Here is a 25043-nt window from a genome sequence, read left to right as displayed (position 1 = left end):
TAAAGGTCACATATTATGCAAAAAGCACTTTTTAAATGTGTTGGAACATAACTATGGGTCCACGGTGTGCCTAGGGACTACCAAAGTTAAAAAAAAAAAATCTCTCCTTTCCTCCCCCTCCCCCTTTCTGAAAACCTCTCCAATATACCCCAGTCAGAATTCTCTTTTGCTCATAACAAGCTGTTTATATTCCCCACAGCAGTCTGAAAATGCCTCGATTTTAGCAAGACAAAGCATAGGAAGGTAATAGAGTCGAAGTCTAACTTTGAAGCTAATTTTTTCACAGATTTTTGTGATGTTTTTAGCGGTTACCTTCCGAGCTAGCTTCGAGAAAAGCATTGATCTTTTGCCCATAACAAGCTGTTTATATTCCCCACAGCAGTCTGAAAATGCCTTGTTTTTAGCAAGACAAAGCATTGGAAGGTAATAGAGTCGACGTCTAACTTTGAAGCTGATTTTTGTGATATTTTTAGCCGTTAGCTTCCGAGCTAGCTTCGCAGTAGCCTCCATCTTTTGCTGGATTTTTATTGTGAACATGCCGTTTCCATTGGCTTGTAGCTGTCAGTGCATCTGTATGAACATAGTCTTTCATGTAGACAAGGGTCGGTCATATCAAACTGTTCAAAGTGCGGGTGAGCTCCTGCGTTACTAGCACTAGACATGGTTCTTCTCAGTGTAAACCTAACCGTGGTAACATGCAGTACAGGCACGGCAAGCTATGGACCTATGGGCAGACGCCAATGGCTTCGCTTCCAGACAGGGGCGGGGGGAGCTCATAGATTGTATATTTACGAGGGGAGCTGCAGCTCGGTTTCAAAAATAGGCCATCGTGAGATTAGCTGAAAATCAGGGTATAGAGGCATACTACAATAAATGATCTGAACGTTTTTTTCAGCAAACAACTAAAGAAAAACGTATTAGGGACCTCTAAGACCATATAATATTGACAGAAAAGTGTATAATATGAGATCTTTAAAGGTAGCAGCTAGTTAGCTTAGCTTGGCATGAAGACTGAAAACAGAGTGAAACAAAATCTGCCTAACAGCAACTTTTTAAAGCGCACTAATGACGACGGTGTTGTTCGTTTGAATTTAAAGACAAATGTAAAAACTACAACCATAGAAGACTCCAGGAAGTTACAGAGATAGTTGGCAAGTTTTGTTATATTTAGAGAGGGCCATACTACTTATTTCCCCCCTCTTCTCACTTAATGCTTAATTTGATCGAAATAAATAAACTAAAAAAAATAAAAATAAATGCCAAGCTTAGTAGCTACACCCATAGTTCACTGTGATTCACTTTTACAAATACTAATTATTTTTAAGGCTTACCTCCTGAAAGATGGAAGTGGTCTGATATGATTTTGACCATGGCTGCCCTTTCTGATACTGTTTATACCTTTGAAAGCTCTTGGGCACTTAGCAAGCTGTAGCATATGTGTGTGTGTGTATTCCTGCAATCCTCTCTGTTTCTCTTAGCGAGAATAACTGGCAAGCTGCACGGCACAAGTACGTCTGCAGTGTCACCACCATTAGTTTTTAGAGAATTAGTTTTGCTTGTAAATTGGATCCATTAGATAAGAAAGCGTAGTATTGAGCTTGACTGGTTTGTAACCATGATAGAAAAAAAATCTGAATATACAGGAAGCATCTTAACAAGTGATAACTAATAGCATTTGAACAGAGACGGGATTGAAAGGACGGCAAAGGACATCACTTAGGGGACTGTTTTTGTTTGAGATGAGACTAATTGTTTCTATAGTAACCGCTTCCTCTGTTTAAGTATGTCCACTTCTTTCTTTAGTTGTCCATTAGTGGCATCTCTACAGTGGGTTTAAAAAAAAGGCACTGTGTCCTTGCGTTTACAAGAAAATAAGAGACTCGCTGTGTGTGTGTGTGTGTGTGTGTGTGTGTGTGTGTGTGTGTGTGTGTGTGTGTGTGTGCGTGTGTGCGTAACACACAGCTTGACTCCCCTTCCCTGTTTTACACATCCTGCCACCCCTTTTTCTGCCCCTCTCTTAACTCTTACACAGCGACACTCTTATTAACAGGGGCCTATTTTCAGGTCTTTTTCTGTGACACACACACACACACACACACGCGCACACACACACACACACACACACACACACACACACACACACACACACACACACACACACACACCTAAACACATGCACTGAAATTGCATAAGAGAAAGAAATAGTCCAAGGGGAGACATCTGTCGTCTTAGCTCTCAAAGCTATGTGTTTATGTAATCACCATGGTGCAGCCTGTGACACACATACGCACACGCACAAACCCCCCTCAAGCCTTGGCGGTTGCTTGCTTTCAAACCTGAGTTTCTTCACAATTACTCTTTGACACTAGAGACAGAGATGGTTGTTTATTTTAATGTTGTGGGACTGAGCGCAAAGTGCAAATATCTTCTGTCAAGGAAGGATCATTGTTCTTACTGCTTGTTTTCATAATGGTACCCCAACGGAGGCGATGTTTTTTCTGTGCAAGGATGGCAAAATGTTACCTCAATTAGCACTTTGTTTTTTTCACATGTATCTTTATTAGGATGTTGATGCACCACCAACAAAAACATTGGTGGTCCCCTGACTGTTCAGTTGTGCTTTGTTTTTAGAGCTAATTAGCAGATGTAAGCAAGCTGACATGGGATTATGAATATGGTAAAAATCCATCTTAACCCTGGTCTGTTAGCAAGCATTGTCATTATGAGCATGTCAGGATGCTGACATTAGCATTTAGCACTGCACAGTCTCACAAAAAGGCTAGCATGGCTGTAGATTCTTATTTAAAAGCCAAATCAGATTTTTTCTATTTTTTGCCCTTTTGATTCTGACAACCTGTAGTCTGGATGATTAAAAAGTGGTCTATTTTCTGTTGTTTGTTTCTTTCTTTCACCTCTTAAATTTGGTGTAATGTCCAGTGCGGGTTGACAGAAGTGGATTTGAATGTTTGAAGTTAAAGATCTCCTATTAGACTACTTTTCTGGTTTTAATTTCTCATTAATGACTCCTACAGAGCAACCTGACACGAATCACAGCACAAAAAAACCATGTAGATTTTCGGGAAGCTCTTCCTCTCATCTCAGCAATTTCAGCATTCTCTGTCCACACTCGGCTTTGTCCTTCTCCGCCCCCTCGCCCCCCTCCTGCAAACCCCACTCCGTTGTGATCGGTTACCTTCCGGAAAACTTTCAGCGGCGCGCAGGCAGATTTGAGCAGGCAGGTGGGGGCATGGCCGGAGCGTGCCTGAGCACGTTGCAGCATTACCATACATGGAAAAATCCGGATTGATCTACGTAATAAATCCCGGAAATTTGAAAAAGTGAATCGGACTGGCTGCCCTTGTGTTTAGCGCTCTGCACAGACGGTCAGCAGGGAATATGTCTAAATGCTTGTAAGTCATTACTTGACACCTTAGTATGGTTAAACATGACTATAAATCATTATAACAAAGTTTATAGGTCATAAAAGTTGAAAAAGCACAATAGGGGCTCTTTAATGTATTTCTTTGGTAAGCAATAATTAGAAAACGGTAGAGCATGGCCACTGTAAGGTTGGTAGCACTAATGACAGGTTATCTCTTCTTTGTGTCCTTTCTTGCTTGTACTTCAACACTAGACTGCATGTTATAGCATAGATCTTTATACATGCCTAAACAACCACAGTAAATGCTCCACACACAGAATGTGACATTAATTGTTTTTCCTTATTATTTTTCCATTGGAAAAAAATAAACAGCTCTGCTCACACATGCAGGCCTCACACTTTGATCCCTGTTGCTGGCAATTGTAGTATCAGCATACACAAAGCCCATTAAACAAACCGCCGGAAGGCACTTCAAACCGTTTTTATGATAGCATTTCCCCAGATGATAGGGTTAGTCAGTGAAGACAATGTTTTTTCCTTTTTTTCTACATGTGGTGGTGTGTGAATCAAAACAATCTAACCGTTATTTATCTGGGGTAGACTTATCTCACTGGGCTGCGACTGTTTGCGACCAGTTGGAGACACAAAATTGCGACAAAATATGCCAATTTGCGACAATTTTCACTTGCAGTCTCACTGAGTTGCTACTTACGACATGTTTGCGAATGTCCTGCCCAACACTTGCCGGGAGGTCGCATTTATGTCTCGCGAACGTCTGGCGAGTGTCGCACGAACGGAATGTCAGTCTCATTTTTGTCTCAAAGCAGTCGCAATTTAGTTTCATATGTCGCCAAACACTCGCCAAACCCTCGCAAAGTTGTCTCACACTTCTCGCACTTTCTGACTCGCGGAGACTAAATTGAGAAGGGTTTGCGACACGTGCGACACACCTGCGACGACTCTGAGACTATTTTGAGACTGATTTGTCGCACACTTTTTTTGAACATGTTCAAAATTCATGCGACAAGACTGCGCGGCTCTGCGACTCATGCGAGGAAATTGAGACCTCCGCGAACGTTTGGAGACAGTTTAGAGACTCGTTTGCGAATGCAGTCTCCAACTTGTCGCAAACAGTCGCAGCCCAGTGAGATAGGGGCACGAGTGCCGAGGTGCTCCATGCCCACACACATTCACAGCTATAGTAGATTACAGTCCAGTAGAGTCTTTTCTGTTAGCCTTTTGGGGGCAGTTGTGGGTTGTATACATTGCTGAAGAATATATCTCAGTTAGTGATAAGGGCCAAGCTTTGAGCTTTCATTTCTACACCCAGATTGGATAAATATCAAACGTTCCACACTTTGTTTTAATGCATACTTTGCTATTCCACTTCTGTTGAATTTAAAATTGAATGTGATTCACAGGGAATAAAACCATTAAACCCAAAATGTCAAATATACACTCACCGGCCACTTTTTTAGGTACACCTGTTCAATGGCTTATAAAAACAAAAAGCTAATCAGCCACATGGCAGCAATTTAATGCATTTATGCATTTAGACGTGGTCAAGACAATGTACTGAAGTCAAACCGAGCATCAGAATGGGGAAGAAAGGGGTTTAGGTGACTTTGAACATGGCATGGTTGAAGGTGCACGGCAGGATGGATCCATACTTTCATGTTGTTTACGCCAAATTCTGAACCTGCCATCTGAATGTCGCAACTGAAATCGAGACTCATCAGACCAGGCATGATTTTTCAATTGTCTATTGTTCAATATTGGTGATCCTGTGAGAATTGTAGCCTCATTTTCCTGTTTTTAGCTGACAGGAGTGGCACCCGGTGGGGTCTTCTGTTGCTGTAGCCCATCTGCTTCAAGGTTGGTTGTGTTTTGCGTTCAGAGATGGTATTCTGCATACCCTGGTTGTAACGAGTAGTTATTTGAGTTACTGTTGCCTTTCTATCATCTCGAACCAGTATGCCCATCCTCCACTGACCTCTGACTTCAACAAGGCATTTTACGTCCACACAAATGCCGCTCACTGGATATTTTTTTTTTTTCTTTTTCGGACCATTCTCTGTAAACCCTAGAGATGGTTTGGAGTGAAAATCCCAATAGATCAGCAGTTTCTGAAATACTCATACCAGCCCTCCTGGCACCCTCAACATTGCCATGTTCAAAGTCACTTAAAACCTCTTTCTTCCCCATTCTGTTGCTCGGTTTCAACCTCAATAAGTTGTCCCGTCCAGGTCTACATGCCTAAATGCATTGAGTTGCTCACATGTGATTGGCTGATTAGTTATATGTTTTAACAAGAAAATTAACCGCTGTACCTAATAAAGTGGTCGGTGAGTCCTTTCTACTTGATTAGGATATTGTTAACATACATCTCTCCTCTCGTAGTGTACACACATGTCTTAAGTTTCTGTATCTTCATCAACACTTGCTGCGGCAGTGTATACATTAGTGGGTGTCAGAGAGTCAGAGAGTCACACAAGGCCGCTTATCTGATCCAAGTGTCTTTCCAAGGCTTTGGTTTAAAACAACTTAGACTCTGTCTCTCAGTGCCCAGGTACCATTGTCCTCAAAGGACCATACTGCTGGTTTTGAATGTTTGGGCCCATTAAATGCAACATATACATACATACTGTAGTTTCTAAATAAAGAAAGAGAAACATAGCCCTTTCATTTTTAAACATACCTCTGGTTCATGGTTCATTCCACAGATATAAACTATGTCTGTGTCACTGAATTGCAAAGGCAAAGTCATTCTAATCTGTGCTGAAAGTCCCGATAAGTACAGTATGTAACACTATCAATCATTGTTACTCCAGAAGGTCACTGTTTGGAGCCTTTTGCGGGCTGTCACCCAGATTAATGGCTATACAAATAAATCACATTTGACTTGATAAAGTTATAGCTCATTGAAGGTTCAGAACTGGTTGTGTTAAACTTTCACCTGTATGTATGCTGGACAGTTAAGTCAACAAGTAACAGACGTATATACAGTTAAATGGGAATTGGGAATCTACAGCTAAAATGTGTCTGCAAATGTAAACGTTGGTCGTGCAGGAAACGGTTACAATTTATTTAGAAAAATCGAACTTGCCAATCAAAGTGACAATCAAACATCTTGATATGTAAAGCTCAATAATACTGAGGTGGGCGCTTCTCTTGTTAAGCTAATCGTTTGCATGCTCTTTAAGGCTCTAAATGTGAAGGTAGAGTCACTAAATGGAGAAATTTAGAGGAAAACCATTGCAACTAGATTTCCTCCACTTCAGCTTTTTCAACCTACAAAATTGCTATTTTTAGAAATGACTTAGGTGCTGCGTTAAATATTTAAACGTAAGAAAGAAACACTCCTCCTGTATACCTCCAAGTGAGATGATTCTAAGTCTGACGTTTTATATGCTCTTTATATTTTGAACTATTTATATGACACACACGTCTTCTGATCACCTTGTAGATTAATCAGCTCATTCAGATAGTCAAAAAGGAGCTTCTTTCACCAAAAACCTTTGCCTGCTCTGTGATACTCGCTGACAGAGTAGCGCTCTCACGTGTCCCTTATATGACCCTGAAAGTACTATTTTTGTTTTTTTAAGTTAAATTGTTTTATGGCCCGAGAGGGTCATCACTTACCCACCTTTTATACAAGAGCAAATCTGTGAGGGGAAAAAAGTCTGGTGATCCTGCAAATACAGTACGTATCCCTGGAAACTGGAAATGTTATGGATATCCAGTCCCACTTTTGATTTATCATGATCCACTTGCGTGCATTATATCCGGCTCACGTCACGTGTGTACTGTAATATACTTAAATTACTCATGTAATACAAAAGATGCCATTGTCCCGAGCTCTGTGCTTTACTTTGAGACACATAACTTGAGTCAACCTTGGAGCTAACACAACGTTGACTTAACTCTTGATTTAACAAATTACACAGATTAAATGGCATTGTGTACACAGCCGCTTCTCATGGAACATAATGTCCAGTTCCTTCAACAATTCCATTATGATGTTGGCTTCTAATGTGGCCTCGTCTGTAGCATACAAACATCTTTATATCTAACTCTGAAATAAACTGAATGAGCATACTCCTTAACTATTCCTTAATCCTGTCATTAATCAACCTTTTCACAGGAACGTTGTGTTTAATCTCTTGACTGATCTGGTATGAATTTGTGAAAAAAGTCACGTCTGTGGTCGGAATAATTCAGATTAAATAATACAGCTCTGGTTCTTCTTTCCAATCTGGACCTGTCTATTTAGGTCAGTGTTAAGTTTCCTAGCTCAGAGCCCAACTGCTTTTGCTTCTATTGATGCTGACAATCAGAGTCTTTATCTGGCAACTTTCCAACTTCACATAATTTTAGTTCATGAAATGTTCTCAGCATTCCTACAAATCTCTTATTGTTTGAAAATGTGGGTGTGAATGTGTATTTAAGATAATAGCACAGGGAGAGAGTCAGCAATTATGTTCTTTGCATGTGTGCATTTGTCTAAATTTAAGTGTGTGTATGTCATTTGGTGTCATCCAGTAGAGCTAGCTCAGATACCATTTAAACTGACACATATATCATTAAAACGGTAAAACGCAAGTTAATTTAGATATTGAAAAAAACAATTATGAGAAACTTCATGAATCCTAATCATCTGCAGTTAAACTGATTTTCATTCTAGCTTTTACGCATGCCTCCAATGATTACCAGTGAAGCAGATCTTGAAGGTTTGGCTCGATTAATCACTGTGCTGTTGCTAATCTGTTCTGTAGTTTTAGTGCATGTGGCTCTAGGAAAAACATAGATATGGTTTGAAGATTCACTCTGTGGTGTGGTTGTGGTTGTGGTTGAAGTGCTAATGCGTTTACAGTTACAGTTCAGTATTTGTGTCTTTCGACTGGGATTGATTATAGAGCGGAGAAATGGGCTGAGCAGCTGGTTTTGGAATATTTTCCCTTCTGGAAATTCCCACTTTTCACATCTCATGGGTAATTAAACAGTACCATGGGGGTCATATTATAGCTCTCCATCATCTAGTTATGTACTATTTATAACGTTGCTGGAACACACACCGGCTGCTTGAATACATGCGGTAATTTGCACAATGTTATTAATTTATACTTATTAATCTTGTTTACTGACATCAAAACATGGTGTTGTTGTTGCTGTTGTTGTTTTTCTTGTTCTTTTTGACAAAGATGACTGTATTTCAGGGTTTTTGTCTTGTTTATCTGTGATTTCTTGTTGCAAAACCAATTGCTCTTCCGGGACAAATATTTAAAGTTGAATTTGCCACTATGGAGATGAGACTAGTGCTCAAGCATATTCACATTAATGGATGCAGTCAAGTACACTGCAACGTAGATGCTGGATTTATTCAGAATCCAAAACTGAATTGATTCCAATCTCTGAAAGTAATCCCAGTTAAGATAGACCTTAACCTCTGTTTTAGCTTCTGACTAACGGCCATTAGTGGAGTGGGTTGCTTCATTTTCAGCTGAGTGTATTTAGTCGATGCAAAGTGCCAGTGACTTATCTCATAAGGTGGTCATGCAATTTTTGTTGAACTTCTTGTTGAATTTATCCAACTTTATCTTTTCTCTGTACAGATTGATGAACACAGAAAACAACCTTTCACAAACCAGGGAGGAGGAGGGCGGGTCATATGAGCGGGCGCTGGTAGCCTCCGAGTTCATCGACTGGCTTCTACAGGAGGGGGAGATGGCCACCAGGGAGGAGGCAGAGCGGCTGGGACGGAGGCTCCTTGAACACGGCATCATCCAGCACGGTGAGGGACATGGGCCGAAATGCGTGTAAATTTTCTTTGATCTGCTGAAAACATTTTTAACAGTATTATAGAGCAAACACCTGCATCATTCAATCGGTACATGCAGAGTCGTGATCATGATGTAGGTCATAGTACAAGTTCTCCCATCAGTTGAATTCAGACTAAACTGTGTTACCTGTGCTTGGCACTTTTGAGTCACGCAATCTGATAACGGTTGTAGACTCATTGTATGAGTACAGCTCTATCTGCACACTCAAACACAACTTGCGTCCTTGTCAAAGTCATGTGCAGTCTTGAGACTCAGCGGCCCACTTAAAGGCCTACTTCACCGGTTTGAATATGAAGGTGTATTGAATTCTGAGATCCTATGTAGTATAAATGTGCGAAATTTTTTTAAATCGGTTCATCCTAGCCTGAGAAAAGGCAGAAAGAGTGTTTTTTTTAACCCTATATTTCTCTTTCTCGTGACATCACAGAAAGAGAAATATTGGGTTAAAAAAAATCTTACTTTGTAAATATTACTGTGATGTCACAGTAAAAGACATCACAGTAATATTTACAGAGTACGTATTTTTTTAACCCTATATTTCTCTTTCTGTGATGTCACGGGAAAGAGAAATATAGGGTTAAAAAAAACACTCTTTCTGCCTTTTCTCAGGCTAGGATGAATCGATTTTAATTTTTTTTGCACATTTATACTACATAGGATCTCAGAATTCAATACACCTTCATATTCAAACCGGTGAAGTAGGCCTTTAAGCATCATAGAAAAGTCCATATAAAACTAACCTGCTTTTAAATTTTTTCTTAAATAAACTCCTACAACGTACACCTAAATCTAAAAGTAGAAGAACAGTAGGTTTCTCGTACAGTCCTAAAACTCATTTTGGCTCATTTTGGGTTCCCAGCTGTTCAGGACTGACCCACATTATGTCTCCCAGTGGCTGAGGTTGTATTTCACCAGTCTCTATTTCTCTTATGCTTAACCTGACCTGGCTAAAGTACAAGACTGGATAGAGTAACGTAATGTTACTGAGTAATATACTTGGGGAAAATGTGACCTTAATGTCATGGGTATCAGAGGGTCATGAAGTTCCACTTGTGGCAGATCCAAGAGGTATCATGTTATCTGTGAATAACAAGCCATAAGAACCCTTGTTTAAAGTAAAAGTACTGTACCAGGATACAACTATCTTAAAAGACGTTCAAAATGTTTCTAAAATGAAAAATACAGCATAGTATTATTCAAAGTATTTTTTCTTTAAATATTGCACTACAAAAAAGCGTTGTACAACATGTGAGCTGCATTGTAGTTTTTAGCTAGTATGTTCTGTAATGCTCTGTAATCTGTCCTAAAATCTATTTAGAATTATTGTCCAATCAATCTTAAAATAATGAATAAGCTGATCGTACATTTTTCATTACATTGCATGAATACACTTTTTAAAGAAACAAAGGGGTATTCTATATTACTTTTTATAGTAGCTTATTGGTAGTTTAAGATGAACTTATTTTAATGGAGCATTAATGCTGCTACTTTGTGGGCAGTGGAATCAGAAACGCTACTCCCAGGTGTGAGTGAGCACTTTAAGTCGAGCCAATCAAAGGCATAATTGTGTGAATGTGTATGATTGCTGTATGTTTGAGGTGGTGGTCGGAGGGGCCGTTGGCGCTGAATGGCAGCCACGCTTCCGTCAGTCTGCCCCAGGGCAGCTGTGGCTACTATCGTAGTTTACCACCACCGGTATGACTGTGTGTGAACGAATTGAACCTGGAACCCTGTAAAGCGCTTTGAGTCACAGAGAAATAAAGCGCTATATAAATCCAATCAATTATTATAATTAGCGCCAGCTGTTGTAAGGCCTCACTGAACAGTAGATGTTGATGTCTAAAGTATCTCCTGTCTAAATGTAAACATTTTACAGTGAATGCTGAGCCACTTATGGTTCCTGTGCATTTGTGTATTTGCCCGTTTGAGATCATTTTGAGACTTTGTTAAACAATGGACATACATCCTGAATGTGTGTCTGTCGGTCACCACATGGCATGAAATCACGATTTAACGCTGAAGTTTGTTGCCCACATCGTGTTTAATTAAATCAGGATGTGTATTACTGCTGAGGAGTCAGATGGCCTCAGTGCTGAACGCTTTTTGTTTTCATAGAACATTCGGAATTGCAGATTTCTCCATGTGGCATGCAGTGGCTACACATTTGTCTTTGAATTTTAGCTTAAAGAGAAGCATTATTGTAAATAAATTCACAATGGAATAAATCACATGTACAATATAACCTTCAACACAGCTTGTGGATGGCTTGTGGAAGTACTTTGATGTGATTTATGAATGTATATGGCCATAAGGAACAATACATCATAAAAATACCTCTAGTTAACGTAGTACAGAGCCTGATCTGCTTCCTGTCAGCCCTCAGTGACTTCATGGTGTAAGTAACTGCACTTGTGTTACATGGTTCGGTTGATATGTGGACTTTGCACTGCACATTTCTAATACGCCCTTTTTTACAGTAAGTGGTTAAACAAATGTTGTTTTATAGAATAGGTGTTACTGGCCTTGGGGTCACATTAGAAACACATTATGGTAGAGAAGAAGAGATAGCTACTAGCTAATCTGCAGTCCTTCTATGTACTCTGCTGGACACAGGTCACACATTCATACATAATGATGTATAGGGGGCCATTCCGGATGGATCCACATTGTGTCTGGTTAGCATTGTTTCCTGTGGGACAGTATGGCAGCTGTTCTTTCTACACTATACGTCTTCCCCACTGAGATTAGGGATACCACATAGAGGCAACTTTAAAACGCACTTGAAAGTAAATGTTGAAGATAATATGTACAAGAAAATGTTATGCAAGATCTTCCAAAACCAGTCAAAACAGAGCTGGAGAAAGCAGATATTAGCCAGTTTGTATTGAGTGTAGGGAGGAGGGTGAAGCCTGTGCCATGCTGGTGTTTTCTTTCGTCACATATAATAAAAGGGTTTTGCTAAGTTAACATGAGCCTCTCACCCACAAAAAGACGTGAACTAACCACTAGCCCAATGTGTGTTTCTCCATATACTGAAGGCTGATACATTAAACAGTGATTGATGGGTTTACTTTTCTGTGTTTTAAGATAATAATAATATGTAAATTTTCCTAAGATCATTTATCATTTTATTTTCCACTTTTCAAAATCTCCTCCTCTGATATATAATCTATATTTTTTAAACCCTTAAAAGATTAAAGTGAAAGCTGGGCTGAAACATTGATGGTGAATCGTTGGTCACATGTGACATTTTCTCTTGCTTTGGCAAGCTCGAATTTAAATAAATAGTTGTGCTCAGTTCATCTGCTCTTTATTGGCTCAGCTGATATGGCTGAGGGCGACAATCTTTGAGGTCCCTTTATGTTTGCTTTGTGCAGGTGATTCTGCTCAGTGGACTCAGTTTGTTTAGTGCTGCTCAGTGAGTTCAGAGTTTCAGACTCGGCCGAGTTGAGTTCACGTGAGTAACGTGACTCTTGAGGTTTTTCGGCCAAGCTGGCCTGTAGAATAAAAGATTACACTTCTGTGTGGCATTAAATTCTCACTCCCAACCAATTTCTGAATATAACAATCGATTTACATCCCTACCTTGCTCATACTATTTCCTAAAGGGGAAATATTAAGATGAGATGGTAATGAGGTTAAAAAAAATCTGTAAATATCCGTTGTGGCATGTGGTGAAAGCCTTCTATGCTTTCTTCCCCTAACTTTTAACAAAGCCTATTTATCCTCTCCCTGTCCATCTTGCTTTGTCACCAGTCACCAACAAGCATCACTTTGTGGACGGGCCCCTCCTCTTCCAGTTCAGGATGAATTTCCGGCGCCGGCGGCGGTTGATGGAACTCATTCACGAGCGCAGCCGCTGCATCCCCGAGAGCCACGACAGCCCCTTCTGTCTCCGCAAACAGAACTCAGATGGAGGCAACACCAGCTTTCTCTCAGGTAAAACTGTACCTAAGTATGTGGAGTACGTCATTGTGTGTGCAGTGATCATGTCCAGTTTTACAAACTTACTGCAGTGATTAATAACGATCAGTGTGTGGTTGCCATAGAAGCTGAGGTTACATGTCCTTCATTAAAAAGTTGACGGTAAACTGTTTTATTTAAATGAAATCAAAATGATTTCCTTGGTTCTCGGTTTTATGATTCTGTTTTAGAGGAGAAAAAAATCCCAACAGTGACATATGTATCTCCAATTTGCATGGCATGCATACACACACACACACACACACACACACACACACACACACACACACACACACACACACACACACACATACACACACACACACAGGATAGCTGGTGTCCTTGGTCTATGCCTTTTAAAGATAATACGTAGAGGCGAGCTATTCTGGTTGCCAAGCACAAGAATGTGGTAAAAAAAGTACTAAGTCCTGTTGTGTCATCAAAATGTCAAGTCAACTTGGTCTCTGAATAATAAGTAGTCTAGCTGTGGCGAAATGCTCTGCACTCTTTGGCGGTGGATATTATTGCTTTTTGTCTCTCCCTTTGAATGTGATAAATAGCACTCACAGTTACCCCAAACCGTTTTAACTTAAAATGGTTAGACACATGGCGATTCAGATGCTGCATTGTAATATTAAAAAATTAGCAGCTCTAAAACACATACAATAATAATATAATAGTATATAACACAAACCAAGTTCAAACTCTGGTAACACATAAACTACTACTGAAGACTGGGACTTTCTCTTAAAAACCTATATCATCTATTGAAGAAAGGTTCCTCAGGGAAACCTGCACCAGTCAAAGAAGTATCGTAAAGATCTTGTCTTTAACAAACAATGGGAGAGAGAGAGAGAGCGAGAGAGAGAGAGAGAGACTTTTGGCTTAACTGAAGTCGGCAATTGTATCAGTAAAACAGTCAGGCACCAATGGGCCATTGTGAAAAGTTGAACCCATACTGACTAAAAGTAAACACAGATAAGGTTTGTACATTTTCATGATGATGATTAACCTGCAGGTAGAAAGGACAAGTTAATAAACTGCCAAATTAATTTACAACTATGTAGTCCGTCCGTCCCCACATCTGTTTGTCTCTCTCTGACGTCTCTCCCTGTCCTCCTCTGTCACAGTGAGTCCCACCAAAGAGATAAAGATGGTAGTGGGAGTTCGGCGAAGCAGCATGAGCAGCAGCTGTGGCAGCAGCGGTTATTACAGCAGCAGTCCTACGCTCAGCAGCAGTCCGCCTGTCCTCAACAACCCCAAGTCTGGTAAGAGGACAAGGGCACTAATGTACACACACATGGAGTCTAGATTAGGCTCCTCACAAGGAATACCAGAGATGGAAAACAATGAAATAGTTGATGTTTACATATTGATTATACCTTAAATGTATTCTTTCTTTTGACGGTATCTCCTTATTTTACTTTGTCTTATACATAACAGTTATTAAACATTTCATCCCTTAACACCATTTCTTTGTGAGCACATAAGAACAAACAGTCCACAGTTTATACCACCTTTTGACATTTATTCCATCACAAACTGTAAACCTAAAGAGAAAAAGGCTTAATGACCTCACGTTAACTGGAAGGAAGGAAGATTAATATATGCTGCTTCTAACAAATTGATAATCCTGCATATCATTTGGAGATGGGAATTCTTTCATTTATTGAGCGGAGTTTTGAAAGTGTGTGCTTTGTGTGTCTTAACTACTGTTTGGTTTCCTTTGATGTGTGGAATCCAAGCAGAGTCCTTGACAGGGTCTCTTTTTACACTCACGATACACAATGAACAGGAAAAGGAAGGCCTTCACACACACACAAACTGACACACACACACACACACACACACACACACACACACACACACACACACACACACTGAATTTTTATTTTATTTCACATTATCCAGTTAATTTGCAAATCACATGGTGGGAAGATAAAGAGTCCTAAATATAAAACATCAGAAGCAGCCCAATGAATAAGAGGAGGTCTGTGTCCCGTGCAGTTTCTGATATTTATGAAACCAGACCAGTTTAAAAAACAGAGATGCAGGCCTCTGATAGGAAGGAGAAACGGCAGATGATGAGGTATTAAAACGCAGTTGTTCTGATCTGATCAGGATTTCCACAGAGAGATTATGGAAACGTCCAGGTCCGGAGGATAAAAGCCCTCTCTCGCTTCGCTTCCTCTTTCTTATCAGATTAGAAGGAAGTACTTCACTACAAGTGATTTGTCAAGGACACACATACAGTACAGGACACACAGGCCACAGGCAGTCAGGAATTTTCTACATACTTTGCGCACATTTCTCTTCATTTATAGGCGTTGTTTATTGTCTGTGTAAAATAAACCGGATTTAGCATAGCCCTAATCCAAAAACTTGCTAAACAGCTGCTGAAGTGAATCCTTGCACACAATTATTTGTGAAGTGCGTTTGATCAGTTCTGGTTTATAAATGTCATTTAAATGCCCTTACTCATCCTGAAAAAGAAGTGCAATCTTATCAAATATCTGTGGCGAAATGCTCACCAAGGACCATGACATTTAGCTCTTTTCATTAATTCATCACATGTGTACCTGTAAAGCATAGTCATAGTATCTCAATCCTCAGAAATGTAATCAGTAATCATTAAAGATGTGTGCACATAATATGACACTTGTCGTTAGGCATTTTTTTATTCATGGTATATGTATGCATCTGGCTTTGCTTTCTTCCGAGTCAGCTACATTTTCCCAGAGAATTTTGAATGATATTAAAAACATATATTTTTTACCCAAAAGTCCCACTTACTCTCATTTTGAAGTGTGTAGCAGTTAGGGGAAGTTAAAAGAGGGGGAGGGGAGCTATACTGTTTCAGGAAGCAGTGAACCTCAAGGCTCGGTAAACATGTGACTGCTATTAGCCATATTTACGCGCACATACATGCACACTATTTGACCAAAAGTGTTCTTTGTGTGTGGGCGTGTGCGTATGTGCATGTATTAGGTTGTGCCAGCAAGCAGCCTGATTTTTTGCGTGTTTCTCTCAACAGTTCTGAAAAGACAAGTGAGTCCAGAGGAACTGCAGACACCAGGAGGACCTTTTCTAAAGAAGACATTTACTGTAGGACACACACACACAAAACAAAGACATGGATTATGTCACTGATACTCAGTCACACATTCTCTATTACACACACACACACCTTTATGTACATTAGGTAGGGTACCAAAGTCATGTGCATATGAATAGAGCTCATGCACACACAAACACACTCATCAATTTAACCCCGCTCTTCCTCTCGGATGAATTGGATTTCACACTTGACAAGAAAACCAAAATTTGAATAAGGGACATGCTTAATAATATTTTTGAGAGAATCTGACCACAATTGTCCACTTAAGTGCTGCAACCAAGGGTCGCTCCCTGACGTAGTGGGTAGAGCGTGTACCATATTGTCTCAGGCCTTGTCGCAGGTTCGAATTCAACCTGCAGACCTTTACTGCATGTCATCCCCCTCTTCCCATTTTTAAAATATTTCTCTCTGATCTTCAACTGTCAATAAAGGTTAAATACATTAAAAAATATCTTTTTAAAAAAAAAGAGAAGAAAAAAGAGCTGCAACCACAAATCTATAACAAATAAAAATGTTGGCTGACTAACTGTGTGCATTGAAATGTTATATTGTATCAACATGTGTTCTCGTTGTTCCTTTAGATTTTAGGGGATGCTGTGGGCTGGGGCTTTGTGGTGCGAGGCAGCAAACCATGTCACATCCAGGCCGTGGACCCTGGTGGCCCTGCAGCTGCTGCTGGCATGAAGGTAAGGACAGGAGAGCCCCCTCCCTTTGTGGGATTTGGTTGCAGAAATGGAAAACGTATATTGCTGGTAGTTGTGTGAACAGTGCGTTGGTGACTCTGCACTTAAATATATACAGTTATATTTTAGAGCAGACTGTGAGAGAGGAAAAGAAAGGCAATAGAAAGCAGAGTGTAAGGACACTTCCTTTAAACTTTAGCCTGCATGAGGAGGATGTGTTGGAACGGGAGCAGAGGGTAGCTGGAAAAGCAGGAAAAGTGTCAGGAAGAAGCAAAACAGGGAAATGGTGGCCATTCTGCCACAGCTGGCTTGAAGACATGTAAGCATAGTGGCAGAAGGGAATCATGGGAATGCCAAGCAAAGCTGAATGAAACCGCAACATGGAGAGGGAGGAGAGTTGGAAAGCAGCAGGAGCCAGAACAAGGAGCAGAGCAACACATGACTTGCTGGAGAGAAATTGGAATGGAAACATTTACCATGTGATTAAGAACTTAAGTATTGGTTGTGTTTTAAAAGGTCAGCATTTGAATAATTGCTAAACCACTGCTAATGTCCAGCAGATACTTTTTTTTAATATGGCAATCTGGAGCTTTCCAAAGCTCCTGCTTTTTTCTTCCTCGTAATTTTGCAGATTATTTAAAGGACAGGATGTTAGCGGTGTCTGAGAAAAGACACACCAGTTGAAGAGAGAAGAGGATGAGGAAGAAGGCAGAAGTAGAGAAGCTAAAGTATGAGATCCGAAAGAGGAAACGGACAGTGGAAATAATATCACTCCTGCCTTGGTTACTATCAGCTGTCATATTTGATCACCGTGGAATCACGTGTCAAAGTTAACACTCGGCCATAAAGGCATCCTCATAAAGTGTTTGTGTTTTTCTGTCTGTGCGCTGTGAGGACTTCGAGTGACACTGTTACTCAAAATGTTGTCATTTCCACCTTTGTGTGTCTGATAAAATAGCATAAACTTGTATGAGCTGAGGGACAAAAAAAAAAAGTTGCGCTACAACCCCACCAGTGTGTTTGTGAGAGGAGTCCATTGCATTCCCTGCAGGTTAGTTCTGCTCCACTTCAGCTGAGTAGTTAATATTGAGGTGTGATAAAACAGTAACACAGTCCATTAGAAGGAATGCCCTGCTGTACAGTGTCGGCAGTGGTCTCCAGGCGAAAGTTCATAGGAGAAACTTACACCCAAAGACCTCAGAGCAGAGGTGGTGAGAAGCATTATCTTCTCATTTCACACACACACACGCACCAGCACACACACACACACACACTGCATTTCAAGCACAGTGGTTCTGTATATTTTCCACACATCAGCATTGTCCTGACCATAATGAACCGGAGCACTTATGTAACGGTTTGAGCCACTTCTAATGCACTTTTCTAAGAATACAGGTAGAGCAGGATGTGTGTTTTTTTCACTTTGTGTCCATTTGCAACATCCTGCGCTGTGCTGCATGTTTGCACACCATTACGTTTGTGTGTGTGTCTACTGGACAATATGTTCCCTTGCATTATTTGTAACCACATAGATATAATTGGTAGTTTGTGAACCTCCCCTTAAGTTGATCATTTAAAGACTAGTGTCATTAACACTGTTTTTGAGATAAATCAAAATGTACTGTCTGGTAGGTACATCCAGATTTAACATTTTGGATAGAAGCAGACCAATCTTCATGCTAAGCTAACTTGCTTTAGTTTAATAGTTAACTGTTCATACTTGAAGTTGAGATTGGTATAGATTTCATCTTTCTTGGCAAGAAAGCCAATAAGTGTACTTTACAAAATGTCTGTTCCAGGGAACCCTTCAGTGTGTGGTTTCATCTCAATCAGTTACAATTTCTCTGGCCTTCTGATTCCTCAGGGGACATATGTTCAGATATGGCCTCGGGTCATCCAACACCTGAGTATTTTTCTAAAGAACAAATATTCTCTATGTTGCACACGGCGACAGGCCACGCATGCAAGTTAGATATCTCAGCATGGCTTTTTCAAACATGTGTTGTTTATTCTCTCTCTCTCTTCACATTTTCTCTTCCTTGCCTGTTTCTGTCTCTCTCCTTTCTCTGTGTGAGAGTGGTTTTTGACCATCTTGAGTACAAGCAGTCATACGATCCTGCTGGGCCCCAGCCAAGACTAATAACAGCCCCATGGCCCGACAGGGGAAAAGCATCAGCGGGAGGGAGAAAAACAAAGGGGAGGTGTTGAAAGGAAAGGTGAAACGGAGAGAGAAACAAATAGAAGTGGGGGACAAGAGTGTGTCCAGAATAGCCCAAAGGAGAGTACTTTGATTATTTGCTAATGGTGTGATACAGGCTACAGTGGTTTAAATGTGATTTACAGTGAGTTCCCCTTCCTTTCCTCTATCACACTTAATCACACTTAATCTCTCTTTTCCCTTATTCCCTCTGCCTGTTCTGATCTCTCCTTTACTGAAACATTTGGGAAGACCGAAAAAACATTAAGCAGCAATCGCTGTGAAAATAACCAAAAACAGCTACCTCTAAATTCATGTACACGCTATTATTTATGTAAGGAGCAGTCGATGTTTAAATAACTGCTGCCTGTATGATGTTTTCCTAGACATGAGCCCAAGGTTTTTTTTTCATCACTCAGTTCATCCTTACTTTGTTGATTTATATGTAATAATACTGAATGATTGTGTGTTTTTGACACTCCAAACAGCATCATGATGCAAGAGCAGGAGGCACTTAAGACAACACACCTTATCTCTTGTCAGAACTGCCAAGCTGGAGCAGTGGTTAAATGGGGATAAGAGAGGCGTGGTCCAAGCGTGACACGGGAGGGATTTGAGCGTGGCTGTCATGTTATACCTGGCGTCATAAATGTCAGGCAACACTATCTGTGTTTACTTGTTTCTCTCTTCTGTTGGAGCTTTGAGCCAGTTGTCATTTTCTGTGTTGATTTTTTTGTAGCATATTCTGATCCGTTCACATTTTTTTGGCTTGGTTGACTGCATGATTGTCAAATGTTCACCCTGCATTCACTTAAAATGTGGTTTTGAAATGTTTGGAGTAGGAGCGACTCTTTTGCGGCAGACAAAAGTATTGACGGATGAACCCGTTCATGGGGTTCTGGGCAAAAATTAGCCACTGGGCCCCTAATTAATTCCCTAAATATTATTTTATTTAAAATTCGATATTTGGGAAATATGCTTATTTTTCCAATTTTTGCAAACGGTTAGACGTGAATATTGATACTGCTCTCTCTGTCCCTTGCCAGCGGACGGTACAATGATGAACTATGGATTTTACCACTTTGGTTTTTGTAAGGATGAAACAGACAATATATAACATGTTAATGAGTGACCTTATAGAGGTGCTTGGCAAATCAACAATTTCTGTGTGTTGCTTTCACCTCCTCATATCTTGAGTAAAACAAAAGATTTGACTTTTCTAAACAACCTACAATCCAGGTGAATATTTTATTCCCCAGATTCTCAGATTCTGCTCTCTCTGTCCGTCTTTTCTTCAGGTGTGTCAGTTTGTGGTGTCGGTGAACGGACTGAACGTCCTCTCTCAGGACTACAAGGCTGTCAGCAACCTGATCCTAACCGGACCCAGGACAATCGTCATGGAGGTGATGGAGGAGGCATAATTTTCGAGGAGAGCTATGTGAGATTCCCTCAAGAGACAAGTAGTGCAGTAATAACTGTGGAGACGAAAGGGTTTTAGTACTTGACCTCAAAACCATAGCGACGCCACAACACTCATACTCGCTCTGTTCCAGCATTGTTTGGATATGGATGAAGAGACGGAGAGTCGGTTAAAGAATGTGGGTAATCAAGTCAAGTCAATGATTCAACCGGCAGACAAAACAAAACAGGTTTGTACTTGATGTTTTTCAAGGGCAAGAGCCACAACCTCCTTGTTTTTCTTTTTGATCTTCTTCATTGTGCCCACAAAGGCTCTCAGTCTTTACGAAGAGACCCCAGACTTTACCTGCGGAAATGGAAGGCGCCCATATTCCCTGTTTTTATTCAGATTTCAAAACCTGAAATGTATCATTAATCAGTTGCTTAACATGATGGGAGTTTTAAGGTGTTTTAAAAGTGTAAACCAGGAGATGAACAAGTTGGCTAAAAGCTGAAACTGTAAAAATAAGGAAGAGTATTTCATGTTGAAAAGTTTAGTGACCTCTTCCCCAGTTAGTTTCCAATCATGAAACCAAGCGCCTGATGGCTCAATACTGCTTCCTGCTGGGAGAGACAAGTAGTCACACAGTGAGGCAGCAGAACTACTGCAACTACTCCAATTGCAAGTCTTTGCTTTCAGGATGTTTTTTATTATTATTTTTCCTTCCTTGCTTGCGGAACCTGTTGAATAGATTTAAAAAGACTAAATTAATGCCGAGGTAGATTTATTTGTAGCTATTAGGAATAAGTTAGTTCATATGATAAAAAGCAGGTATTCACCGTATGTGACAATGTATATAGAAAGATCTTAAGCACAAGCAAACTGAAGAAGTACTGCTTTAGAAAAACTGTGTAATACCTCGTTATTGTGCAAGACAAGCTACAACACTGAAACCATCTGGGAAACTTTGAAAAGTTATTTCTTTCTAAAATGATTTATAAGATGTCATTATGTGTTTAAAATATTAAGATCCTTGGAGATTCTAAGTGTTGCATTTATTGCCTAAAAAACAAAACAAAAGACAAGGTTTGTCCCATACCAGTGACAGGACCTAAACTATAATTGGAGTTGTGTTATGCAAACAAATATCAAACCGTACATTCAGTTGATCCTCGATAGATAAATGTGTATCTATACATTATTTGACTATGAGCACTTGAACTATGGTTCAATTAACAAAATCACTTAAGTGACAAAAGTTTTCTTTTTTGGAATAATATTTAGATGTGTGAGATCCAAAAACAAATTTGTGTTCCTCTCCAATGGGCTGTAGTGGTTACAGGAAAACCTGCACGAATATTGTTTTTCTATTGGGTTGTACAAGAAGTTGAGGTAAATTCTGTAAAGCAGGCCTGAGGTTTACATTAATATTTTATTTTTTTTTTTAAAATAATACCATCAGAAATAACCGTGTTTATAGACTGTGCCATCATATGCTTAGACATTGTAGCATGAGAAGATCAATATAATGATAAAAAGAAGAGCTTGGAAGACCCATACTGCACATACAGTATTTGTCTGTAATCCATTATTGACTTCTGAATAAACACGTTTACCTTTTTTTATTTTTGGGTTAGGGGTTAACACAAAATGATATATCCTTATTCATTGGATGTGTGCTTAGGTTAGTCCTGAAGTGAAATTATTTAAAAAAAAACATATGCAGTAAGTTGAACCTTTTGTGTTGAAATCTTTATTGCCAAACAGTAGAATAAACTGTGTGTCACAGAAAACTGCCTCCCAGTGTCTGAGGCAAGTAGTATTAATCTCATTGGACTGTCTCGGTGTGCTTCTATGTTGTAAGCAGTTAAATGCATGATTCCTGTAAATATGTGGTTATGTAGCATTAGCTTCTGATCCAAGGGAGGACTGAATTATCTGACAAATTATTTTAGATTTGAAGTAGGTTTGAGCTTTGGAAAATCCTTTTTTTCCCACATTCTGCACCGCTCTCCCAGGAGAAAGTTAACAACCAAACGTCCTCAACCGTATGAATATGAAGTTTTACAAAGTTGTTCTGAGACATCGGTGATTTTCTCTGTTCGACCCTGCGAATCATTCATGACATTTTGTCTTCAGTTGCTGATCCTCTCATGTTGTCGGATGGGGGTTTGCTGTTTTGGGAGAAGATTTTAAAGCATTATTCCTTGACAAACAGCACTCATTAGTCTTCTCCAAATTACAGACATTTTGCGCTTCTTGAATGAAAGGTTTTTATTAGGCTACTGAGACGCCATTAGTCTTTAACAGTTAATATTCTACTCTCAACATGGGTTCAACTTTTCCTTTAATTAAAAACTTGCCTACCATGCAGTATTCAGACCAGTAGGCTAATTCGTATTTGACCTGTGTGTAGAAATGATCCTCGTTGTCTGAAGGCTTTTTTTAAAAGGGCGCAAAGGTTGATTTGTGGTCACGGATGACTTTTTGTGAAATAGAAATATGCAAGTGTTTCACGAGTTCCTTTGTGATTTGGTGTTTGCTGAAACGAGTTCACTGACTGTTCAACAATAACATTTGCCTTAAAAGAACTTATTTTGCTGCTAATCACAGTTGGTGGTCATCTAATCTCTTGTTCTTCTTTCCCCACTCAGTTATCTCTGACATTTGTGCATCAAAAGTGATTTTTTTGTACCGGGTAATCACATGCCAGTTCTGTTTGACAATCAGTGTTTTTTGGACAACACTTTTTTTTTTCAAAAGGCACAACAGTGGCAATGGTCTGACAGAATGTATTTCACCTCCGTCTTCTACACCGTGCCGTTTATCTTGTCAGTTCTTCTACTACAACTTCAATGATCGCTTCACTCATTTCAATGAAAGGGATTCTCAGCTCAATTTTCATGAGAGCCAGAGTGAGTGGCCCAAACATTTTCAGCAGGTACAGCTGCATGTTTCTTTAGTGCGCTGTCAGAGATTGAGAGAGCTCACAGTTGGTTTTTGAAAGTTCTGATGTATTAAACCATTGATTATGTGTTTAATAAAACAAACTGATCCTACTCTGTGCTTGTGGTTTTTCTTCCTCAGGACTGTTGGAATAATCATTGACATGGGTTTGGCTCGCACATTTAGGGTTTTTTCGAGTGCCAAGTATTTAATTAAAATAATGATGTAAAAAAAAGTAATATAATAGAAATATAATCGCAGACTTGAAAAATATATATGTTCAGAAACGGATGAAAAAAAAGTTTTCTCCTCCTACCCTTTTCCTCTTTCACAAGGGTACATGAACCTTGCATGGTTATCCTCTTTTTGTGCACCACCTGTCACCAAATATGGGAGCTCAACAGATTAAAGACGTAAGAAAGAATTGCTCAGGTTGGTTATACTGGCCCTAACTGGTGTCTACAATAAGGCTACAAACTGGTAAGGTTTCACAAGTAAGCATTACCACTTTCTAAAAAGGTTTTAAACCACAGTACCTCTTATCACACATATTTCTGTTACATCTGAGAGAAAATGTATAACAAATAGCCTACTCTGTAAAAGCCTGCTTTAAGGATGCACTACCAAAAAGATACCAGTGGGGGATGCTGCTATACTGTAGCACTCAGTCTGGACTGTATGTAGCCTACATTTGATTTTTCTGATTTGACATCAGTACCACTACCTTCAAATTTCAGCCTGTTATCTACACTGTGTTCCAAATGATTATGCAAATCGGATTGACGTGTCATAAACATTTAATGTTTTGTTTTTCAATTAGACTCATGTATGATATTGTGTCTCAGGACGCCTTGGATCATTGAAATCAATCTCATACACCTGTGATAATTAGTTTGCCATGTGAGCCCAATCAAAGGAAATCTACTTAAGAAGGACGTTCCACATTATTAAGCAGGCCATATGTTTCAAGCAATATGGAAAAGAAAAAGGATCTCTCTGCTGCCGAAAAGCGTCAAATAGTGCAATACCTTGGACAAGGTATGAAAACAATAGATATTTCAAAGAAACTGAAGCGTGATCATCGTACTGTGAAGAGTTTTGTGGCTGATTCAGAGCACAGACGGGTTCGTGCAGATAAAGGCCTAATGAGGAAGACTTCTGCTAGACAAATTCATTGGAACGGTTGCACTGGGCTCAGAAATACATGAAGATTAATTTTCAAACAGTCTTGTTTACTGATGAGTGCTGTGCAGCCCTGGATGGTCCAGATGGCTGGAGTAGTGGATCGTTGGTGAATGGCCACCATGTCCCAACAAGGCTGCGACGTCAGCAAGGAGGTGGCGGAGTCATGTTTTGGGACGGAATCATGGGGAGAGAGCTGGTAGGCCCCCTTAGGGTCCCTGACGGTGTGAAAATGACTTCGGCAAAGTATGTTGAGTTTCTGACTGACCACTTTCTTCCGTGATACAAAAAGAAGAACCGTGCCTTCCGTAGTAAAATCATCTTCATGAATGA

At 39.9% G+C, this 25043-nt stretch overlaps 1 protein-coding gene across 2 annotated transcripts in view; it reads left to right on the top strand.

The window, feature by feature from the left end:
- Nucleotides 1–23589, top strand: part of deptor (DEP domain containing MTOR-interacting protein) — a 28339-nt gene extending 4750 nt beyond the window's left edge. For both annotated transcript variants that reach the window (XM_080040222.1, XM_080040221.1), the window contains exons 5-10: nucleotides 8995–9173; nucleotides 12979–13161; nucleotides 14316–14453; nucleotides 16220–16290; nucleotides 16885–16989; nucleotides 20482–23589. In XM_080040222.1, coding sequence (XP_079896348.1) covers nucleotides 8995–9173; nucleotides 12979–13161; nucleotides 14316–14453; nucleotides 16220–16290; nucleotides 16885–16989; nucleotides 20482–20604 — 799 coding nt within the window. In that variant the 3' untranslated portion in view covers nucleotides 20605–23589. The remainder of the gene's footprint in view (nucleotides 1–8994; nucleotides 9174–12978; nucleotides 13162–14315; nucleotides 14454–16219; nucleotides 16291–16884; nucleotides 16990–20481) is intronic.
- The last annotated feature ends 1454 nt before the right edge of the window (nucleotides 23590–25043 follow it).

Source organism: Ammodytes marinus (genome assembly GCF_949987685.1).
Source record: "Ammodytes marinus genome assembly, chromosome: 13".
Taxonomy (NCBI): Eukaryota; Metazoa; Chordata; class Actinopteri; order Uranoscopiformes; family Ammodytidae; genus Ammodytes; species Ammodytes marinus.
Note: the sequence above shows the minus strand (reverse complement) of the source record. Positions and strands in the feature narration are given on the sequence as shown.